Source organism: Lycium ferocissimum, chromosome 2, assembly GCF_029784015.1.
Source record: "Lycium ferocissimum isolate CSIRO_LF1 chromosome 2, AGI_CSIRO_Lferr_CH_V1, whole genome shotgun sequence".
NCBI lineage: Eukaryota > Viridiplantae > Streptophyta > Magnoliopsida > Solanales > Solanaceae > Lycium > Lycium ferocissimum.
Genome location: NC_081343.1, coordinates 43,336,789 through 43,355,408, shown reverse-complemented (window position 1 = coordinate 43,355,408; position 18,620 = coordinate 43,336,789). Strand labels below are relative to the sequence as shown.

General features: G+C 36.5%; 2 protein-coding genes across 2 annotated transcripts; both read left to right on the top strand.

Annotated features, from left to right (window-relative positions):
- Positions 1-4,561: 4,561 nt before the first annotated feature.
- Positions 4,562-10,457, top strand: LOC132038540 (transcription termination factor MTERF2, chloroplastic-like). The gene is made up of 2 exons (XM_059429197.1): positions 4,562-4,780; positions 8,903-10,457. Exon 2 carries the CDS (start codon positions 9,013-9,015, stop codon positions 10,231-10,233), a length of 1,221 nt encoding a protein of 406 aa, XP_059285180.1. The 5' UTR covers positions 4,562-4,780; positions 8,903-9,012; the 3' UTR covers positions 10,234-10,457.
- A 1,688-nt stretch (positions 10,458-12,145) lies between these two features.
- On the top strand, positions 12,146-17,334 carry LOC132038533 (uncharacterized). Its single transcript, XM_059429189.1, has 2 exons — positions 12,146-12,160; positions 15,859-17,334. The coding sequence occupies exon 2, from the start codon at positions 15,876-15,878 to the stop codon at positions 17,085-17,087; it is 1,212 nt and encodes a 403-aa protein (XP_059285172.1). The 5' UTR covers positions 12,146-12,160; positions 15,859-15,875; the 3' UTR covers positions 17,088-17,334.
- Positions 17,335-18,620: the final 1,286 nt, after the last annotated feature.

Here is an 18,620-nt window from a genome sequence, read left to right as displayed (position 1 = left end):
AAACTCATGAAATTATATATGTGGGTGTGGCAATTGATTAGGGGCTGTTTGGTATGCAAGAAATGAGTTGGTGTTATCTAGCATTTTGGTCGTCGTCGTAATAAATTTTATGATGTAGAATGAAGGTTAATGATCCAAGCTAAAGTTGAAAAACCGTGTGGGTCGATTTGAAGTTAATGTGATCTTATTATGGTTTCTTGAATTTGTGAGGATAATGTTGTTAATGTGTGTGGTTTGTCGATATAGTTTATGAATTTGGAAGAAGAAAATGTGTTATGAATGTTCCTAATGAAGTTGGAAGGTTTCGTGGTGTACGGTGTATTATCGTTTTGGAATATTGTGCGAATTGCTTAGAATGTTCTTAAATCGTGTTTGAATGGTCTCGGATTAGTACTTGAACGTATGATCAATGAAGTTGGCTCGATTGTAGCGGTTTATGGAATGTAAATGAAATGTCGTCGAACTATGTGATGTTAAGGTTGTTGATATTAGAATGCGTTTTGAATTAATTATGGATGTTGTTTATATGGTTGTTGGTTTGGTTGTTGTTGAATAATTGGCCGAGTTAAATTCTCGGGGATGTTGGATTTATAAGGGAGATTAGGGGTGTTCATGGTTCGGTTTGGATCGGTTATTGGTTAAAACCATAACCAAACCAATTTAGTCGGTTTTTAAATATCTAAAACCATAACCAAACCAAGTAAAATAATAACCACCGGTTTGGTTATTGTCGGTTGATGTTTGGGCTTGGTTCGATTTTTCAATTTATGACTAGCCGTGACAATTCAAATATTCTCTCTCTACATTCTTCAAATTTCTTATGAAGCTCTTTTTTCCTCACGGATTCCACAAGTACATGCTAACTTTGCCGCATATTGAGGGAAAGATACATCACGGGTTAATGTAAAATGAAAAGAGATAGTAGGTTTTTACTTTTTACCCGTATGCTTACGACTTATTAGAGTTGGGCTTGGATTATCGGACTTCGACATATTCTTTTAAGACACGGGCCTTAAAAATATGTAGATTAAAATTAAATTAATAATTAAAAGGTATAAAATATCTTTAATTATTTATGAAAAGTTAATATTATACATATAAATAATTATAAATTTTATGTATATAATTATCGCTTGATCTCGGTTATTTATTCGGTTATTTTTTACTATAACCATAACCAAACCAAATATTATCGGTTTTTCAAATTTAAAATAAACCAAACCAAACCAAATATATTTTATATATATATATAGATTTTCGGTTTGGTTTTGGTTTTAACCAAAATCAGGAATGCAGTGGGAGATATCGCCCAAATTTCTCGTAGACAAAGTGATGACTTCGGAATTGGGTTCTTCAATGCTTATGGCTAATGCTTGGGGTGTCCAATGACATTATTGTAGATCGTGAGAAGCCGAGACGTAAGTTGGATTAGCTAGAGGGCGGCCAAGGTATGTAAGGCTCACCTTTCTTTCTTTGGCATGTCTTAGTTAAAGTAGCTATGATATGATCCCGAGGTAACTCCACTCCTACGATCCAAGCACGTCTCGTGATTCTCATTTGCTTCTTGATATCCATATTCATAATGTAGTCAAATTATGATTCTTATGCCCTTTGTATGATCAAATATGAATGTGCATAAAAGATTATGTTCGAAAAGGTCGGTAACTACGAACGTCCATAACTTCCAGAAGGCCTCGGATCGCTTCGATATGTCCGTAGGAGGTTCGGTAGCGTATGATGATCTTAACTCCCACGGGCGGGCCCGGATCGGTTGAGTACTTGTCCGTGGGCCCGCAAGACGTTTCTTTGTATAGTTCTAGCAACTTGTTAAAAGAACTTAATATGGTTAACAACCTGACTTCCGAATATGATTACTCACTTATCTGTTAAGTCTGAAATGAGAAATCGTATGTATATGATCCCGATACGTAATTATGATGGCTAAAGTTCTATTTGACAAGTCCCGAGTAACATTCGAAAGAAACTGGATTTGACTATGACTATTGGCTTGGTTTTTAAAACGATAGTCTGCTTTGATTGTTTTACGGAATTGTAAATGTACGAAATGAGAATTCGTAGCATATGATCCGGATACGTAATTACGATTGATGTAGTTTTATTTGATATGTTTCCGAGTAATATCCGAAGAGATTTGAATTGACTAATGCCATTGGCTTGTAAATGATAACTGCTTTGATTATTCGTTAAGTCCGTATAAATGTTGCGAGTCGCATATAGATCCCACGATTCTCGCTCGTGCATATTATTGTTACTTCCTTCGCCGAGTCCCCGGCCGGTTACATTATCGTGCGCACAATTCGAAGTATGACGAGCTTCCGAAGTATGACGAGCGTCCGATATATGATATGATACGAAGTATGACGAGTTTCAAATATGATGTGATTCTCGATTTGTGATTTGTGAGTTCGAGAAACGAGATCCGAAAACTTCCGAAGTATGATGAGTCGTCGCGCCATACGAGTGGCGATATATATATCCGTCCGCCGGTATATATATATATATATATATGGTATATGATATGATATATATATATATATATGATGATTTAATAATGTGATGATCGATAATATAATGAATCCGTTTTGACGATATGATAACGTGACGATTTAAGCGTTTAATCCGATGATACGATAATATGACGATTCCGTTTAATCCGATGATATGATAATATGATGGTTCCAATTAAGGTGATGATATGTCATATATACGTATTCGTAAATATGATCCGTCGGTTTCGTAGCCCAGGTCAAACCCAACATGGGGCAAAACCAAATTGGCAGAGGCAAATTCCACACCGGTTTAGGCGAATCCCACATCTCGTTTAGGCTAAATCCCACATTGGTTTCAGGCGAATCCCACATATTTAGGCGAATCCCACATCGGTTAATGTCACTTCGCTATGATATGATTTGTTTCTTATATATATATATATGAGACAAAGTAAATGTTTTTAAAAGAAAGCTAAGCATTTCGCATTCGATCATTACATTGGTCTTCTCGCACCTCGTATGTATATTTGTCTTCCGTATACAAGCACCTTGACAAGAAGGTTATTATGTTCACCGGGCGTACTCCTTATTTCGGTTATGATCTCGCTCGTATTCTATGCTTTACATACTCGCACATATTCCGTACCGACTCCCCCTTTCTTCGTGGCCGCGTTTCATGCCGCGTGTACACCCGCACGAGCTTAGGAAGACATTAGCCGGGAAGACGTTGCCCACTCGGATTGGCGAGCTCCACTTCCTCCGAGTGCCGCCGAGTCGAGTTTGTTTGTGTTATGATATCCGAGTCATGTTAGAGACTTTGCGATTACGCAGTCGTGTGTATAAGATGTCACTGTGAGCGGCTCTATAAGCCGTTGTATCAAGTTATGATATTACACAGATTTTGTATGGTCGCAATTTGTGTTTGATTTGAAACGATGTGAAGTATGTTTGTTTCTCGGAAATTTTAAATTATGATCTGGTTAAGGGCCCAGTATGACTACGAGTATTACGATAGTCGTAGGTTCATCGCCCTAAGTTAGTGGTCGGTGCCCATCACACCCTACCTGGACGCGGTGCGACGCCTTTCTATTGCCCGGGGGCCTGCATTTCACGATGCAGGTACGGACTTTCAGGATGACAGATCTACTCTATAGGATCATCTACGTATCAGCTTTTCGTGAGCCCCATCTCCTTTGGGGTTTAGTCATTATTTACTTTTGGCGATGTTACGCATTTAAGGTAAGTCGGGGCCTTGTCTTGTTAAACAGCTATGTTTAGCAATCGTACCATGTTAGAATTTTCATAGACTAGACAATTATGTTATGTCAGATGTTCAGAGTCTTATGGCCATCTTTGGCTCATTATCCATGACAATCCATATTTATATTTTTAAACAAGTATTTTATTTGATATTTTGAAATCTCATGTTTATTAAGGCTCATTATGTTTATGTCGTATTCCGCTCATGTTATGCCTCATAATGATTCAGCAAGTCATGTAGTTCGCTCAGTCATATGCAGTAAGGCACCGAGTGCCGTGTTATGTCCAGACCATGATTCGGGGCGTGACACTTGTAAAGGCCGAAAATCAGACATTTTGCCTGAAGTTTGGTATGGGTTGTCAAGACCAACTTCAAACGTTTTTGTCATTGAAGTTGTGGCATTGGCAAGGCCTTGGATATATAATGGCTTACCAAGACCAACTTCAGACTTTTTTTTTTTTTTTTTTTTTTTTTTTTGATACTGTCAAGTGCCTAACTTCGTACATTTTTAACCGAAGTCGGCGCGTAAAGTGCCAAACTTTAGGCATTTTTATATGAGTGAGGGCATATATTTGGCTAAACTTCAGACATCTTGTGAAAAAAGATGTTTTTACAAAAATGTATTAAACAAAGAATACATTAGTAAGGGCAAAACAGTCCGATTATAACATTTTTTATATTAATAAAATAATATTAAAAAAATTATTACAAATAAATTAGAATAAGGGAGATAAATATAATATCATAAATCACAAGGGAGCTGAATGTGAGGGAAGAGCTCTGAAATTATCCTAAAAAATTTAAATTTGAACTTATTGTTAGGGGCTAGTGTAGTTGGAGAAGGTTCTTACTTAAGAGCACTTTGCCATTTATCTGAACTTGGGGGCACAGTAGTAATTCTTAAAATTCAAAGGGATGTGAATGGTAAGTTTGAAATATATGGAGACGTCCCTAAAATAGGCATCGCTACTTGGACACTATCACTGGAGCTGTTTACATGAATCTGCAGGTATGTCATTTTGAGTTTTCATGTATTTTTCCTTTTGAAACTTTGTAATGCTTCACTGTTAAAGTTTGTATTAGAATTTGGTGCTTATCTGGTTCTTGAACATAATAACTCTCATCATTTAATTGGTTTTTTTTTTTTTTTTTTAAATCTGAATTCCTTTTCCCTCTACTGTCCTTTTTCTTTTCTGTTTCTAGTTTTTGTTGCTTTTTGTGATTTGGGTTTCTGGTAATTCTGAAGAAGGAAAAAAAAAAAAAAAAAACCCTCAGGGGTTGGCCTGGTGGCAATTGACTTGAGCTTTGGGGTGCTCCCTTTCAAGGTCTCAAGTTCGAAACCCGCTGGGTGCAAACAATTTCTGAGCGCCACCTGACTGGGGAAACCCCGAATTACCCGTGGTGCACTTGCGGGAAACTCCTTGCCGAGGGCCTGTGCACCCCCGGGATTAGTCGGGGCTCAAAGAGACTCGGACACCCGGTGCTTAATCAAAAAAAAAAAGAAGGAAAAAAAAAAAAAGAAATTGCATAGGCTATCTTTTAATACATCTTAATTTATCTAACAAATTATAAGAAACAAAAAGGTTATATCTTTAATTCACCTTTAATTGATTCTGTTCTTAAAGTGTACAACAAGAAGTCTTTTTCAGAATCCTACATTGGTTGAGGGTATGGATGATTTTGGATATTCGCCATGACTTTATTTTTTTTTAATTTTTTTTTGGGGTTGAGTTAGGTCCCAGGTTCATTTTTCCCGACAAGGTATCGAGCCAGAATAATTTTGATGAAGAAGGTGAATAGGAGATATGTAGAACGTATGCACTACTCAGCCTATTTGGGAGGTGGTAATAACTGTTTATCAAAAACCTAGAAGAGGGGCAAAACAGAAATGTCTGGAAAACCGATATTCTAGGAATAGATGTTTTCAGATAATGAGTCACATGGAATATAGGAACTACATTTAACGTTCTAAACTTATACTCCCTCCGTCTCAAATTATCTGTCGCTTTTTTATTCTACATGCCCCTTAAAAAATATTATTAAGAGGGGTATTTGACTAACTTTACCCTTATTTATGTCTAAGTTACAATCTCTCTCCATTAAATGTTTACTCTATTTATATGTCATCTCCATTAATGACAAAATTCGCAGAAAAATAATTAATTGTGCCTCGAACTTCTAAAACGACAAATAATTTGAGACATCTATTTTTAGTAACCACGACAGATAATTTGAGACGGAGGAAGTACTTGCATGCTAATAGTAATAGGAAATATTGCTTCCCAACATGATGATTGTTATGTCTTTGGAAGGGGTCAAAACTATAGTGGTTTAGAAAGATTCCTGTTGTTGGACTGCGTAGAAGTAATGCATGTTATAGTTGGATAATAAGCTCAACAAAGATGTTTGTTGCTTAGTAAATTGTTACCACCGCGAGTTAGAGCTGTGGTAAGCATATTACTTTTTTAAGTGATAGATGTTGAGACTTGGGAGTTTTATGAATCTGACTAACATTTTGGGTGGAAGGCCAGAGAAAATAAGGTCCTTATTTGATTGAGGCAGCATGCTAGAAGTTCTATAGATTACAACCACTTTCCTATTAGAGGACTTAGCTCAGCTAGTGAACTAATATATCAACCACTCACTTTCGATATTATGACAGTTCACTACCATCCATCAAGTGTGTTATTGACTTGAGTTAAATCCTACAGTCAGTGATTTCAACTCAAAAAAGAGTTACAACACTTCTAAGGTGGAATTCCCATCGAAATGTGAAGAGTGTGATTATACTGGAGAGAAGATTCACAATGGAAACAGTGTTTATTATTCTGAGGTAGCATGCAGTAGACTGACACTCCCCCTTTATGTTTTCTTCTTTTGGTTGACGTGTGAAATTGATCTTAATTAGGGGCTTAGATTTGCAGCAATGTTTTGAAAAACAAAAGCCCAAGGAAGGTGTATGCATTAAGGAGTGAGGTGAATGCATTTTGGGGATTGTTCTTCTAAGTGAGGTGAATGCATTTTGGGGATTGTTCTTCTAAGTGTATTGAATTGACAAGTGTGATCTGTAAGTACAGAAGTAATTGGAAATACTAGGGGAAAGAATGAGTGGATGTCGTTGTTGACTGGATATCGTATACGACCACCAGTTAAAAAAAAAAAAAAAGAATACTACATACGAGCACCAAGGGTGTTATCAGCCGAGAATCTACTCTAAAAAGAGAACGAGGGAGAGGTAGAGGCTTGAAGTTCTTGGCTTTTATCAATGAATTTGTTTATATCTCTAAATATAATTAAGCTAGACAAATCAAATGGGCTTAAGATCATTACTAAAAGATGGGGGCTTAAGAGGACACGTAATCTTCATCAACAAAACCATTAAGAGGCACAAAAGAGTAAATAATAGTAAATATAAGTGCCAAAAGGCATGTGCCAAAAAGAAAAGATTTCTCACCCTAGAACCACAAATAAGGAATGCCTCATATGAAAAAAGGCATGAATATTAACTGGTAATGTCTTAATTGATGCTCAACTAGTGTTGAGTTTGGACTTGACTATGACTTGGATGCCAAGATTTGATGTCCATGTTGTTGGTCTTACCTAGTATCTCAACGGGAGGCCAGGGTAGTCCGATAGCTATAATTTTGTAATGGTGAATCAAGCACTCGTTCTGTTTCAATTTATGTGTCTCACTTTTCTTTTTAGCCTGTTTCAAAAGGAATGCCACTTTCTATATCTAGCAGGTCTCAGTTTATGTGGCAGTGTTTGACTAGCATAAAGTTTTAGAATGAAAGGAAGATTTTGAAACCTGTGGTCTAAAACAAGCCATTGACATTTGTGTGGCTATAAATCATCTTATTAACGCTAAAATGAAAAATTTAAAATAAGAAAGTATGATATTCTTTTTAGGACAGACTAAAACTGAAAATATGACACATAAATTGGGACAAAGGAAGCAACTCTTTAATTCCAATATCTCACATGGCCTGTTTAATATTAGAGTGGGTCAGAGTCCCATATTGATTGGGAATGGACTGGTGGTTTTCTTATATGGACTTGCGCAATCCTCCCCTCATGAGCTAGCTTTTGGGGTTGAGTTAGCCCAATGTCATATTTTTACATGGTATTAGAGCCAGGTCTATTCCCGTTTGGGCTTCTGGTCCACGCTCCAATTGGGCCTGGGCGAGAAGGGGGGTGTTAGAGTCGCACATTGATTGGGGAATGGATTGATAGTTTGCTTATATGGACTCCAGCAATCCTCTCCTTATGATCTAGCTTTTGGGATTGAGTTGGACCCAGGTGCCATATCTTTACATTTAAGACCATAAGATTCAAAGAGCATTTTGGTATATTACACAAATTTTTTGTTTTACACCACAAGATTTAAAAGCCTTTCTTAATTGCTTAAACTTCGTGCTTAGTCAAATGAAACGGAGGGAGTATGTTCCTAGCACACTTTGAGATAGTCTTGAGGAAGTATATTCTTTTTATCAATATCACTGGTAATACTCTGCTGTAACTGAAGACAAAGGAAAGTAAAATGCATGTAGAGTTGTTCACCATAAGTTAAAGTTGTAAAAGAACACTATGATAGTCTACGTTTTGTCCATCAGGTTAAGATTGGTTTCAATTAGGTTAATTTGTTCTTCCCATATTTATTTTTCGTTCTACATTAGATTTTCATTTTTGGTTTCGGTCTATGGTCCAGAAGACTATACATAAGCATAGTTGGAAGAATCCACCCGTCAAGTCCAGAGCTATTGTTATTATGATGGTTGATGCATCAGATCTCAAGCATCAGCATAATTCTGTAGTGCATAAGTCTTTCAATAAAGGGAAAATGTCTTGCCTCTTTTTGGTAGCTGCAATGGCTGTTGTGCCGGTGCTTTCAGATTTACCTGCAAGAAATTTATTTATCCATTTAGATTCATCTTTTTACCTTCTTGGTAGCTGCAATGGCTGGTCCATTGTCATAATGGTCCTTCTGATGTGTCTAGAGTCTATCTGGCAATATGACAATTTTTTGGGGAATATCGACTTCTCCTGAACTTGTAGGATTTATATAATTACACCAGTGTTGAATTTCATTGTCCTCTTCTTTCACTAACAAGCAATCTTTTCTGGCAAATAGGCTGTTTAGGTTCCAAGCTTTTGTTCGCATTGGCAGGCCTATAACTTGTGGCCTTTGAGGCATGATCTTGGCATCGATACATCTCCTTCACAGGCCGCCCTTCTTTTAAAATGCTTCAATCTCTCTATAAATGCCAAAGAAACTTGTGTACAAAGATCAGGAAAACCAGCCTTTCAGTGCAGTTTGTGTCAACTAGCTGTGGCAGCAACATCCCAACTGATGAGAGCAAGTCACTCATTAATTTGTGTCGGGGAAAGTCGCACGGTTTATCAAAAGAAACCATCATTAGTGAAGCAAAAGTACTCCAATTAGATACTGTTAAATGTTCAAAAGTTTCAGCTGTGATTGAGTTCTTCCGAAACCATGGGTTTTCTGCAACCCAAATGAAAAAACTAATTAGACTACGCCCTAAATTACTAGCATCGAAGGTAGAGAAAACCCTAAAGCCCAAGTTGAAGTACTTGCAATCAATTGGCTTTTCTGAAGATGAATGCAATAAGATTCTCTGCATTAACCCCAACATATTCCTCAGTAGCATAGAGAAACAACTGGCTCCATCTTTTGATTCCCTGAAGATTTTCATGGGTAGTGAAGTGCAAGCAATGGCTGCCATCAAACGAAGTCCTCAAATCTTTAATAATAAGATCGCTCATACTTTGAAGCAGACTGTACAGGTATTGCACCAAATTGGTATTCCTGATTCTCAAGTTCTAGAGTTTATTCAAAAATCTCCTATTATCTTGACTATAAATCCCAAAAAGATGAGTGAGGTTGGCTTGAGACTGAAGGAAATGGGGTTTGGTGTTTCTTCTCCAGCATTTAGGGCAGCCTTTTCTGCAATGTCTGTACTTAATCATTCCAAAATGGAAAGGAAATTGGAAACCTACAGAAGTATGGGCTTTTCGGATAGCGAGATCCTTAATATTTTCAGATTACAGCCAACTTGCATGTTCTATTCCGAGGATAATATCAGGGCAATTGTGGCATTCTATGTTGATAAACTCCATTTGAGCCGGTCACACTTGTCACAAAGGCCGGTTTTTCTATTGCGTAGCCTGGAGAGGAGGGTTATTCCGAGGTGTTCTGTCATGCAAGTTTTGTGGTCGAGAGGCATTATCTCGAAAATTGGCAAACTATCTTCAATTCTAATGATTAGTGAAAAGGACTTCTTGGAGAAGTATGTTACTAAATATGAAGCAGAAGTTCCTGAGCTGCTAGCTGCCTACCGTGGCGAACTTTTGTTCAAAGAGTACAGTTTTCATTTGCGTGAAATTCGTCAGATTTCAATGTCGAAGGGGTCATCTCCAGAACCAGAAATTAAAGCAGCTTAGTATTTGCACCATATGCTGTCCCGTATCTCTTCAGTTTTCTTGTTTTTTAGCACCATTTGCTGTCACATTCTCGGGTTCGAAATGTATTGCTATTTATGCTTCCTTTTTCCCATTTGCATATTCTCAGGTTTCTTGTTTTAGCTCCTTATAATGTGTTCATTGAGGTACTCAGATCCTTTATTAATAAGCTTATGAGGGAAATACTTTGAATGATTTTTCTACAATTGCAGATTCTTTTTGTTTCCAGACCCCACTTGTGGGACTACACTTGGTATGTTGTTGTTGCAGCAGATTCTTTTTATTTATTTTGGACGACAAACATAAAAACTTCATGGGAACACCTAGCAAGAACAATGCCAGCATATAAGGTAGAAAAACAAGTAGTCGTGAGTCATAGCAGTAAAATTTTGACATTATGGTATGTAATTTGATGAAGAATGTGACAAGAAAAGTTTTTTGAAGGAAAGCTAAAATGGGTATGATTGACTGCTATCCTCCATGATGAAGATATGAAGAGACCGAGCAATGAAAAAAAGAAAAAAATGATGCATTCCCTATATAAAATGCCTTAAATTCAGTTAGATGAGGGCCAAAATGTGATTAAAGCTCATTTAATCCTTGTTTAGCTACTTTGTATGTCGATATAATATTTTTTTCTTACTTACTAAACACCAAAAAAAACTCACACTGAAAACATTGTTCTTCATACCAAACACATCCTAAACCTATGGAATGAGCTTGTACAGTTGTACTCAATCTCGATTCTTGACATAAGCAGATATGGTAGTATACCAAAAGCATTAAAATTACTACTAATAAATAGTCAATTTGTAGCCAATATTGGCCCTCAACATTGCAATTGTACAACTTCAAGAATGTGACGGAGAGTCGGAGAGTCTTTCATTTTCTTCGGACTTGCTGACTTCATGGATGAGAAACGCAGCATGCGTCTACTGAAATGTTTGGATTTGTAGTTAGTACTAGTGGGATGTTGCCTGTGCTATGCAAGATTTTTTTTTTAAGTGAAAGAACTGTTTCAAATGTAAGAAATTGTCACTATTTGTCTTTACAAACTGAAACACGTTATTTATAATTATGTACACAAAAATTATTGAAGCAAATTTCAGATTTGTTAATCTAGCTAGCAATTCAGTTTTTTGTATCTACTAATACTAAAAGAGATTTGCTTCTCCCTCAAAATATTAGAAGTGATGCAAATTTGAGTTGTTTTACATTGGATAACACATTTTTACTCAATTAATATTTTCAACTATTTAAATTATTGTACTCAATTTTGATACAATAACTTTATCAATATGTCGTTTAAAATATCCAGAACACTATCCTAATTGGTCTAGAGAAAATAAAGTGATTTTTTTTTTTTTTGAAAAAGTTGAATTATTCTCATGGCCAAACGGGTAATAAATTTCTGCTTAGCAGAAGTTTGTAACTTCCTTCCACAATAGAAAAACTATTTTTGAGGCAGTAAATTACTTTTGCTTATGCTTAAAAGCATTTTATTTTTCGAAGTCTCTGAATTTGAAATGACCATAAAAGATGTGGTGCAGTGGATATGACTGCTCCTCTCTTAATCAGAGGTCTCGGATGGACACTACGCAGTGTGAATCCAAATTTATTTGGACTCTAACGCAGGAACAGGACAGGACACCGGGTTGGAAACCAAAAAAGGAAGTCCTAGAAATGAAAAAGTTCTTAATTTGCCATTTATCTAAACTTCGAGGTAAAATAGCAGTTCTTAAAAATTCGAAAGGACCTGAATGCAAAATTTGAATATTTAGTTTTTGTTCGTAAAATAGACGTGGAAGAAGTGTTAGCAATTTTTATTTTTCTTTACAAAATCTATGGCTTGAAATCAACAGTTGCAGCTATTGGGGTAGTTTACTCGCTTGTTCGCCACTCTTATTGGGTATGTGATTTTCACTCATTCTATGTTCATGTATTTTTTCTTTCGTAAAAAATCAAAACTTGGGAATGCTTCAATGTTTCAAGTTTGTGTACATTGGATTTGATATAAATGGAAGAAACAACAGGAACTATATGCTATTATTTGGTGCTTATCTGTTTCTTGAACGTAAGTCTCATAATTCATTTTTTCTCAGCAACCCTTTTAATTTACTGTTCTTGATCCTTTTCTTTTCTGTTTCTATTTATTGTTCCTTTTTTCTTTCTTTGGGCTTTTGGTAATTCTAAAGTGAAATGACACAAAAAGGAAAATTGTATAGCCTATCTTTTTGTTCATTATTGTTTCTCCTTTTGTCATCAAAAAAAAAAAAAAAAAAAAAAAAAAAAAGAAAGAAGAGAGAGAGAGAGAGGAGAAAATGAGAGCCTACTTTTTTTTTTTTTGATGACAAGGAACCCACAGCCGCTACCCTTTGGGTGCGCACAGGGTAACCCGCTCCTGTGCAATAGCTCACAAACCACACAGGAGAGATAACCCGCACTAGGAAAGCCCCGTGCGACGAGCTAGGCTAAAACTGAGAGCCTACTTATTCTATAAAGGTTCATAATTTTTCGAAAAAGTTGTAATTTTCAATTTACCTTTGGATTCGGATTGATTCTTTAAAGAGTAAAACATGAACTCTTTGTTAGAATCCTATATTGGTTTAGGATATGGGTTGTTATACGATTTTGGATAATTCTCGAATTCATGAGCTATCTTTTGAAGTTGAACTAGGTCCAGAATCTGTTTTTTTCAGTATGGTATCAAACCAGGCCCACTATGATAACAGTGTAAAATTGAGAGAAGTTATCTGAATCTATTATGTGTTTTTAGATTGTATGGTCCCTGAAGGTCAATATTATAAGTTGGAAAGGTATAATAGATTCAGGTTTAATTCCCAGAAGAGACAAAAACACTAGGTGATTTCTTCCCATCTATTCTAGCCTTGGTGAACAGAGTTACCTGGTACCTGTTGCTGGTGGGAGGTGGTAGGTCCCGTGGAATTAGTCGAGGAGAGAGCAAGCTGGCCCGGACACCACGGTTATCCAAAAAAAAAAAAAAAAAAAAAAAAATTCTATTGTGCTATCTGAAAAAAAGTATCTTTGTTGTCTTGCCATGGGACACACAGAACAAATGAAAGGTTGTTCAGATGAAATTTTATCGCTGAGAAATGGAACAGACAACATCCTGTGTGAGCCATTTGACCCAGTTTTTGGTGCCAAAATATATCAGTCTTATTCATATCAACAGAATGTACAGTACTGGCCTAGTGCAGGTTACCTCTCCTATGCAGTTTGCGAGCTATTGCACAGAGCCGGGTTTACCCCCGTGCGCAGTAAGAGCGGCTGCGGGTTCCCATGTCATAAAAAAAAAAAAGAATGTACTGTACTGGCATTGCAAAAATAGACATTGCAGGAATGGGAACTATTTACAATGGCATTATCTGTAAATTGCATAGAAACAGAAGAATGAGCAGCAGTAGGGAAACCTCAGATTGAAAAATGTAGAGTCCATTTGCAACCTTACCAATTGCCAATGGCCTCTTCAGGGAAGGGCCTTGTATAGTACAAGAGGTAAAGACAACAGAACATTGTAATTGATTGTGCAATTGATGTACTGAAATGAGGTTGAATTGAAAGGAAGGTACAAGAAAGATATTCTGCAAGACGATGTCTGAAGTCAGCTTTCGGGGACTAGTAGAGACTACTTCTACTTTGTAACCATTGGGAGAGTAATAAGATAAGGAAATGGAAGGGAGTAGTTGAGAATAAATGCTTTTAGTTTCCAAGAAACTTGGCAAAACATGTCGTAAGCCTGATGTTGCATTACTCATTGTTGAGCCCCCATATTATGTCATTCATGTTCCGGATGTCCGGTCCAAGCATGCTAGAGTCTGACATTGATTGAGAGTATGTGTTGTAGTCTCTTTATATGGTCTTGGACAATCATCATCACATGAGTTAGCTTTTTGAGTTGATGTAAGTCCATATCTCTTTTTCTCAACACTTTCCTCTTGGTACTTAGTGCAATGAAGTATTCAAACAAGGATAGTTTTTGTGGAATTGTAGAATAACTTATTTATATAAAAAGCTAAAAATATTTTAGGATTTGGATTTGCACAACCAAATAATATTTGTGGAATTTAAACGGACCAAAGCATAGGGTTGATTTTAATAAAATGAATAGAGGATATGATTGGAATAAGGTGAACAAGAGTTCTGTAGAATGTGTTGCACTATTCAGCCTATTTGGGAGCTGGGAAGTAGAGGTAAGGCTCTCAAAAGCCTAGAGGAAGGGCAAAACAAGAATGAGAGATTTCGATAGAAATTTCTTGAAGTCTTAGAAAAGAATCCATGGCTACACTCGTTTTTTTTTCCGACTTCTAAGTTCCTCTCCGTCTCCCTTTGCCAAATAGAGACTTCAAGAAGCTTCTATTTATATCTTTACAAATAGTTGACCTTTTTTTATGTATTTTTTTTTTTTTATGTTTCTTTATTTTATTTTTAAAAAAAAAGCCACGCCGCTTTTTAAAAAAAACGACACCAATATTCTAAGAAAAGATGTTTCCTAAAGAAATTAAAGAGTCTGTAGACCGATTTCTAACCACTCCAACCTTATCTTTCACTGTTTCCGTAGCTAGCTGGCAGTAGAAGAATTCAGTTTTTCTCTCGGTAGATCAGCAATGGTCTGAAGAATCGGCTGACATGCAGCACTTTGATTAAGACCAACCAGAGGTAATTCCTATCTGTGTTCAATTTCATCTTGCTGGAATGCCTTGTCATACTGTTTTGAGCTTTGTTTGGAATTGGCACTGGATTTCTTATCCTTTGTCATCTGTTGTTCAAGTTGGATTTAATAATTGAAGTTTGAGAAACTTGTTTAAGATGGAGATTGAAAGTCAAAAAGACCCAAATTGGACTACTGATTTCAGCTGCAAACAGAACTCACACTTCGGGAAGTGGTAACTTGTTACCAGTAGGCAGGTTGGGGTAGGAAATAATCTGTGGTTGCCAAACCGAAGAGCTAGTTGTGGCTAATAATAATCAGATTTACCTAGAAGAAGATTTCTTCTCCATTTAGATTTTTTTTTTTTTTTTTTTTTTTTTTTTTTTTTTTTAATTTCAAACAAACACAAGAAGATTCTTTTCCATTTCCTTTCCCTTACCTCAATTTTCTTGAAACGGGGATCTCCATTAATTTCTGATATTCAAACCCTCATTCTTTTTGATCTCTCTCTCTCTCTCCCTCTCCTTCTTCTTTAAAGTAAAATATGTTATCTATTTTCCTCTGTCACTAGTCGAGTCTAAGTACACATAGTCCTCTTTATATATTAAAAGGCATGTAATATTTTCTTTAACTCAAATTGTCAGCATTTTGGACTGCTAGTGTCTGGTCTATTGTCATAATGGTCCTTTTAATATGTCTGTAGAGACTAAGGAGTTTATCTGACAATATGACAAATTTTTGGTGAATATTGACTTTTCCTGAACTTGGCGGATATATATAATAATCACTGTTGTATTTCATTGTCCTATTCTTTCTGTAACAAACAGTCGTTTTTGGCAAACAGGCTGTTTGAGTTCTGAGTTCTTGTTTTGCATTGGCTGGCTTATAAGTTTTGGCCCTTGAGGCACGATCTTGACATCGACACATCTCCTTCACAGGGCTCCCTTATTTTAAAATGCTTCGATCTCTCTATAAATGCCAAAGAAACTTGTGTACAAAGATCAGGAAAACCAGCTTTTTGGTGCAGTTTGTGTCAACTAGCTGTGGCAGCAATACCCCAGCTGATGAGAGCAAGTCACTCATTAATTTCTGTCACAGGAAGTCACATGGTTTATCAAAAGAAACCATCATTAGTGAAGCAAAAGTACTCCAATTAGAAACATCAACATGTTCAAAAGTTTCAGCTGTGATTGAGTTCTTCCAAAACCATGGGTTTTCTGCAACCCAAGTGAAGAAAATAATTAGACAACGCCCTCATTTGTTAGCATCTAGGGTGAACAAAACCTTAAAGCCCAAGTTGAATTTCTTGCAATCAATTGGCTTTTCTGAAGATGAATGCAGTAAGATTATAAGTTGTCAACCCTGCATACTTTCCAGAAGCATAAGGAACCATCTGGCTCCATCTTTTGATTTCCTGGAGACTTTCATGGGTAGTAAAGTGCGAGCACTTGTCGCCATCAAACAATTTCCACAAATCCTTGATTGTAATGTCTCTCGTTGGAAGCAGACTAAACAGATATTGGGCCAAATTGGTATTCCTGATTCTCAAGTGTCAGAGTTTATTCAAAAATCTCCTGTTATCTTGACTACAAATCCCCAAAAGATGAGTGAGGTTGGCTTGAGGCTGAAGGAAATGGGGTTTGATGTTACTTCTCCAGCATTTAGGACAGCTATTTGCAGAATGTCTAGAGTTGGTCATTCCAAAATGGAAAGGAAATTTGAAACATATAGAAGTTTGGGCTTTTCAGATGGCGAGATCCTTAATATATTCAGACTGCAGCCAATGTGTTTGTTTTATAGCGAGGAGCATGTCAGGGCAATTGTGGCATTCTATGTTGATAGACTCCATTTGAGCCCGTCACACTTGTCACAAAGGCCGGTCTTTCTATTGCGTAGCCTGGAGAGGAGGGTCATTCCGAGGTGTTCTGTCATGCAAGTTTTGTGGTCGAGAGGCATTATCTCGAAAATGGGCAAACTATCTTCAATTCTAATGATTAGTGAAAAGGACTTCTTAGAGAAGTATGTTACTAAATATGAAGCAGAAGTTCCTGAGCTGCTAGCTGCCTACCGTGGCGAACTTGTGTTCGAAGAGTACAGTTTTCATTTGCGTGAAGTTCGTCAGATTTCAATGTCGAAGGGTTCATCTCCAGAAAGTAAAGCAGCTTAGTATTTGCAGCATATGCTGTCCCGTATCTCTTCAGTTTTCTTGTTTTTTAGCATCATTTGCTGTTTCGAAATGTATTGCTATTCCTGCTTCCTTGTTTGCCATTTGCTGTCATAGTCTCGGCTTTCTTGTTTTAGCTCATTATAATGTGTTCATAGAGGTACTAGGATCCTTTATTGGTAAGCTTACGAGGGAAATAATTCGAATTTTTTTTCTTCTTCCAATTGTACTCAAATCTTGATTCTTGACATATGCAGAAATGGTAGATTTCAAAAGCATTACCTAAAATTACTAGTACTAATAAATATTCAAAAATTGAGCCTCCTGTTGAAGTACTCTTTAAATATTGGCCCTCAACATTGCAAGAGTACCACTCTTTGGCCATTTTCAACATTAGAAGAGTGTCTTTGATTTTCTTCTGCCTACTGAATTGCTTGTCTTTGTAGTTGATGAATTTGTACAACTGGATTAAAATGTATATACCATTTAATCTATTTAAATATCGTTAAAACCAAAGTAATAATATTGGTACTTAGATAATTACTCATTTTTTATGCGTTGATTTAAATGTACTAAAATACATCATTCAGTATAAATTAAAATTTCATTCCAGAAGAATGACAAGTGACGATAGAAACAAATAACGAAAGTCAAGAAGAAAACTCTAATTATATTTTAGGGAAATGCATATTAGATTGATGATGAATTGTTCAATAAATAAAAGAAATTAGTAAAAAATACTTTTATCTTGAAAAAATTAATTTTCTGCTTACTTAAAATTTGCAACTTCTTTCCACAATTAAAAAAAAAAAAACTACTTTTATTGCTCAAAAGAAATTTATTATTTGCTATTAAGGCAAAAGTCTTGGATTCAAGTTCTAAAAATGAAAATGGTTCTTAATTTGCCATCTATCTAAACTTCGAGGTAAAACAGCAGTTTTAAAAATTTGAAAGGACCTGAATGCTAAAAATGAATATTTAATTTTCGTTCGTAAAATAGGCATGGAGGAAGTGTGGGTTTCATGTTTTTTGTAAACAAATGTATGACTTTAAACCCCTATTTGGATGGATGTTTCCCGTGGTTCATTAATGTATGGTTTTTTTATAAAATAATGTTTGTATTCATTTTTTTTAAAATTATGTGGTATAGTATTGTAAACCCGTTGTAATTCTGTGATTATATAACCATGAAAAAAATCAATTTTTGTAACCATAAATTTGGTGATTTTTGCGTGGTTACGTATTTCATTTCTCCATTATACCCTACCCTCACTTCCACTCCCACCACCCCAACCACCAACCACTACCCCCACCCACTACCCCTCACCACCACCCAACCTCACCCCACGACCACTCACCCCAACCCTACCACTCACTACCCCATCCTCATCCCACAACCACCCACCTCACACCACCCACGATCCCTCACCACCACCCAACCCCACCCCTAACCATTCACCCCCACGGTACCACCCATTACCCCACCCTCAAACAACCACCCACCTCACACCACCCACCCCTCCACCTCTCCCACCA

Excerpts from the sequence above, each read along its gene's own strand:
- LOC132038540 (XM_059429197.1), top strand. The coding sequence starts at position 9,013 with ATGCTTCAATCTCTCTATAAATGCCAAAGAAACTTGTGTACAAAGATC.
- LOC132038533 (XM_059429189.1), top strand. The coding sequence starts at position 15,876 with ATGCTTCGATCTCTCTATAAATGCCAAAGAAACTTGTGTACAAAGATC.